The following is a 5,222-nucleotide window of genomic DNA, read 5'->3' as shown; positions in this document are numbered from 1 at the left end:
AACCATGAAATATTTGTTTTCTAAGCTTTCCATCACTCTCTAAACCATAATGTCATTGTATTAAAGTTAACAAATTTATCTTTTGTTGACATATTAATCTATCTGATTCTTAAATATATTATACTACTAGATTAATTATATTTTTAATTAATATTATATAAATAACAACCATTAAAACTCCTATCATATGTATGAAAATTTCATCATTTTCATAATAAAAAGAGAACCAAATTATTCATAAATCATTTCCATTTACAACTCTAGAAAAAGAGTCATAAATTCATAATATAATAACAACATTCAATTGATCCCTTTTTCTTTTCAGAGAAAAAAAGCATCATTGATTATATTAAGACAATATAAAAACCAACATAAGATACATAAGGGTGGCATATGACAACCACGAAAGAGGCATCACGGAGAAAAAGCAAATGCCAAAGGTCCATAAGGAAACATATACAGTAGCACAAACCAGACCATGACATATAGGACTGTGTATACAGGGCAGCCAGAAGGCAAGTCATAAACATCAACAAAGGATTAAGCCAAAACCTTTCAGAAAAAAGACTAAAACGCATCAAAAATTAATAACCAGGGATAACAAAATCCTGAACTGAACAGGACTTCTCTTCCTCCTTTACTTCCATAGACCACAAGCCAGATTCAAATAGCAGACCCTCCTTTGATAGGCAAATAGCCTTGAGATTCTGTTCATGACCTATGAATTGAATGGAACAGTCACTCGTGAGTCCCCATAAGAGCATTATCTTGTCCAACCAGTCTATCATGAGGGGGCTCCTATCGAGGCAAACACCATTTACGTGGTCGATCACCTGCCTGGAATTACCAAAAATTGAAATAGCCTGCACATCGAAGAAAACATAGAATGCAAGAACACCTGTTAAAGCTTTAGCCTCAGCCAACCTGTAAGAACCTGTACCTCCATTCCAAGAAATTAGAAATTCTAGCTTCTCGTCCATGCAGATGAGAACTCTGCAGCCACATCTATTTTGTTGTTCTATACCGGCAAAGAATGCACAAGGGAAACTATTGAGACAAACTTCTTTTTCTTTCTTGGTTGAATTTTTCTTTTTGGGCTGCCTTTTTGGAACTGAATCGTAGATTGCAATAATGTGTTGCAGAATAGAGTTAAATGGTTCCTTTGAGTCTTTGAAGATTTTATAATTCCTCCACTTCCATGCACACCATAACACAATAATGATGAGAATACGCCATGGCTCTCTTTGCCCGCTCCACCATTCGAAAGCTGCATGGGTAGAAATAAAAGCAACATGAGGAAAACCGAAAAGGATAGCCAGATCATACCAGATTTGCTGAGAGGATTTGCATTGGAAAAACATGTGATAATTTGACTCCTCGTCTAATTCGCACATCGAACACCTGCTTGGGCCGTGCCAGCTTCTTTTCCTTAAATTATCCCATGTCAGATTCTTATTGTTGAATGCCAGCCACACGAAACAGATCATCTTAAGGGGGCATCCCAATTTCCAAAGGGTCACAGGGAACTTAGAGCTTGAGTGAGAGACCTTTGAATTGATGATATCAGAGTATATATCTTTTACTCGGACCGGCATTTGTGCATTTGGCACAGTCCAGATTAGGTGATCTGCCGCCCCAAAATGTTGAAACCCACAGCCACTGAGAGCATCATTACAGCATTCCATGACAACACCAGCCTCTCCAGTAAACATAGGTTGATGGCATCCTTCCATAAAGGGGCAGAGCCTCGCCATGCAGATATGAGTTTGTCCCATGTAAAAATACCATTCCTGTGAAAGAAGGATAAGAGACTCTCAGGAATGGAAATGACTTTGTGGCCGCAGGCAATGGGATCGATACCAATTAATATTTTGCTTCCAGTATGGATCCTCCACTTTAGATTCTTTATAAATTATTGCTCAATCTTTAGGAGACTAAGCCAAATGGCAGATCCATGCTTGGATCCAATCGCTCCATTTCTGAACCAATATTCCAGATTTTTACCTTTCATATATTTTAATTTTACAGTGACACTCCATGGCCCTTCCCTGAAGATACCTCTCCAAAGCGATTTACATAAGAGAGCTTTGTCGAAAGCCCTTAAATCCATTAATCCCCATCCACCAAGGCATTTAGGTAAAGATATTCTTTCCATTTTGGCAAGATGGAATTTCCGCTGTTCTGACTTTCCGCCCCAGATAAAATTAGCCATAACCTTGTTCAACTTGTGAATGATGCTTGTTGGGAGGTAGAATAAATGAGCCCAATAGACATCCATCTGCGATAAAACGACTTGAGAAAGTATAAATCTACCTGCCAAGGAAAGACTCCTGCATTCCCATGCTGATTTTTTTTTATAATATCTCTGTATTAACCATTGCCAGTCATTCTTGGAGTAACCCTTAACTTTGAGCTGAAAGCCTAAATATTTAAGGCCCTCCTTGAGCGACCTTGTCTGTATACCAAATAACTCAGAAATTCAAATCACCAACTCCATGTTGACATCGTTGTGAAAGAGGGTGGATTTCTCCTTGTTAAATATAAGCCCAGAGGCTCTTTGGAATCTTTCAAGAATATCATTTAAGAAAATCCACGATATCCTGCAAAGAATTGCAAATATGAGGACATCATCAACAAAGAGATTATGCGATATGAAGTTGTTCCTGCATATTTTGATAGGTCTGCATCTATTTTTAGCGACCGCTTTGTTAATGTGGATGCTTAGAGAGTTCATTGCAAGGGTAAATAAAAGAGGCGAAAGGGGGCATCCTTGACGAAGTCCTCTTTCTGCTTGAAAAAAATGGGAGGGAATACCATTGATGATGACTGCATAGTTGACATTTTCTACGCTTGCCATGATCCACCGGATGGAATTGGGCCTCAAACCGATCTTAGCCAATAGACATCTAACAAACCCCCAGTCCAAATAATCATAGGCCTTCTGCAAGTCAATTTTCAAGATGGCCGCCTCTGAATTTTTTGAAATCATAGAAAACAGGCACTCTTGAGTATTAACTACAGCATCCAAATATTCCGCCCCTTCAGAAAAGCATGTTGGTCCTTAGTTAGGAAAGAAGCCAGAGTTGCTTTAATTCTTTCAGCAATAATTTTAGTGATGATTTTAAAGGAAATGTTGCATAATGATATCGGTCTAAAATCATGAAAGGATTCCGCATCCCCCTTTTTTGGAATTAGAGCAATCAGAGTGGATGTTGTGATGTGGTGAATGCTACCAGTCATTCTAGACGCTTCAACCATCCTCAGTAAATCTTGCTTAATGACATCAAAAAAATGGGTGAAAAATTCGATTGTCCAGCCATCTGGGCCTGGGCACTTATCCTTCTTGAAGGCCTTCAAGATTCCAAGAAGTTCATTCTCTGTGACTGGTTGAAGCAGTGACTCGTTTTTCTCGTCGTCAAACATTTGAGGAACCAATTCGATACCCCATAGAATGTCCTGAAAAGCATCATCATTCCTTCTTCTGTATTGGCTCTTGAAATGACTTAAGGCTTCCCTTGTGATATCTTGTTGAGATATGAAGAAACCCCCGTTTCCATCACTTATCTTCCATATGGTGTTTTTCTCACGTCTGGCGTTTGCATATGTGTGGAAAAACTTCGTATTCATATCCCCTTGTTTGAGCCATATTTCCCTGCTTTTAAGCCTCCAAAAGGATTCCTCCTGCTTTAGCAATGTATATTTTTTCCTTTCGAGCTCTCTTATGCAACATCTCATTCTGAAGGGACAAGAGTTTGCATCTGAAGATTTTAAAATGTTATCCATCTCCCGTTGTGCTGCCTGAAGCTCCTGCCTGTCTTTTTTCATTTTTTCGATTTTCCATTCCTTTACCAACTTTCTCACAGTAGCCATCTTGTCTCTAAAAGTCAGAAACGGGGGAGACATAGCTTTGGCTGATAAATCTTTCCATGCATTGGTGATGAGATCATTAAAGGCTGGGTCTTCTAAATATGTTCTATTAAATTTAAATGGATATCCCTTTCTGAATCCTTTTTCCCGCCAGGAAAGAAGAATTGGCCGGTGATCAGATACAAATGCATTCCCAACAGTTGAAAATGGCATGCCCAATTTATCTATAATGCTAACATGCACTATAAACCGATCAATCCTTTTGGCAATATACGCCTTTTCTGATCTACCATTATCCCATGTCAGCTTCATTTCTGAAGGAGCGATATCCACAAGGTTCTTATTCAGAAGTTCAAAATTTATGCGTTCCGCAAGCGGGTCCTTTTTTCTGCAACATCCCCAGCATTCATCAGAGCTTAATGTTACATTTAAGTCGCCTGCAATCACCAGATATTCAATATCAAAAATTTCTGAGGCAAAAAACTTCTCCCAGAAAGGAGCCCTATTTTTATAAGGCGCATAGGTGTTTAAAATATTTATAGGGAAATCTTTGCCCTTGATGGAGGCAGAGATAATGATGCCAGCGAAACACTTGTAAGCTTTGGCTCTGATCCTATGAGGATCCCATAATGCTGCCAACCCCCCTGACAGACCTCTTGCCTCTGAGGCTACCATATACCATGAAGGAAACATTTTCCTGAAGTAAGAAATGGAGACCTGGCTACTGTGCATAGTTTCTTGGATTAAAATTATTTGCGGCCGAGCAGAGTAGAAAATATCCTTCAGCGCTAAGAATTTTGGGTCAGCGCCGAGACCTCTGATATTCATAGAAATAATGAATGTCATTTGGAGGATTCTCCAGCCGCGCTTGCTCTAAGAGGCTGAGACTTCGACATGTCATAAATAGGAACATCGACCAGAGCTAGGTTCCTAACCCCATTATCTGTAACAGTAATTCTCCCCCTAAAATGTCTGTTACCTCCCCTATGCTTCTTTCTTATAGTTATATTCTTTGCAGAATCCAAGCTAATGAAAGGAGAGGCAGGATTCCTAGGTTTGTGGATAGTTAATGGCTCCAGCTCGAGAGATTTTCTACTAAGAAGAAAGTCTAGATCGCTATCATACAAATTAATTGGTGATGAAGCAGGGGAATTTACAGGGGTGGCAGCCTCGCATATCTCCTTTCCTTTCTTTGATGATAATACATTTTTATCAGGAGTCGGTGATGAAGACGATATAGGGATGGGGAGGGATCCCAAAGAGAAATCCTTTAGCTGTAAAGGAACAGGGGAGGGGACAGCTTTATCATCACTCGATTCCAGAATGGGTGAGCAGTGAAAAGCTATAGGATTGCT

General features: G+C 39.4%; 1 protein-coding gene across 1 annotated transcript; it reads right to left on the bottom strand.

Moving 5' to 3' along the window:
- Nucleotides 1–584: 584 nt before the first annotated feature.
- On the bottom strand, nt 585–1,754 carry LOC149152641 (uncharacterized). Its single transcript, XM_089443550.1, has one exon. The coding sequence runs from the start codon at nt 1,752–1,754 to the stop codon at nt 585–587; it is 1,170 nt and encodes a 389-aa protein (XP_089299676.1).
- Nucleotides 1,755–5,222: the final 3,468 nt, after the last annotated feature.

The sequence above is a fragment of the Pinus tabuliformis genome, chromosome 9, assembly GCF_031772625.1.
Source record: "Pinus tabuliformis cultivar Carrire ecotype Pingquan chromosome 9, CPIR1, whole genome shotgun sequence".
Classification (NCBI taxonomy): Eukaryota; Viridiplantae; Streptophyta; class Pinopsida; order Pinales; family Pinaceae; genus Pinus; species Pinus tabuliformis.
Note: the sequence above shows the minus strand (reverse complement) of the source record. Positions and strands in the feature narration are given on the sequence as shown.

Excerpts from the sequence above, each read along its gene's own strand:
- LOC149152641 (XM_089443550.1), bottom strand. The coding sequence starts at position 1,754 with ATGGCGAGGCTCTGCCCCTTTATGGAAGGATGCCATCAACCTATGTTT.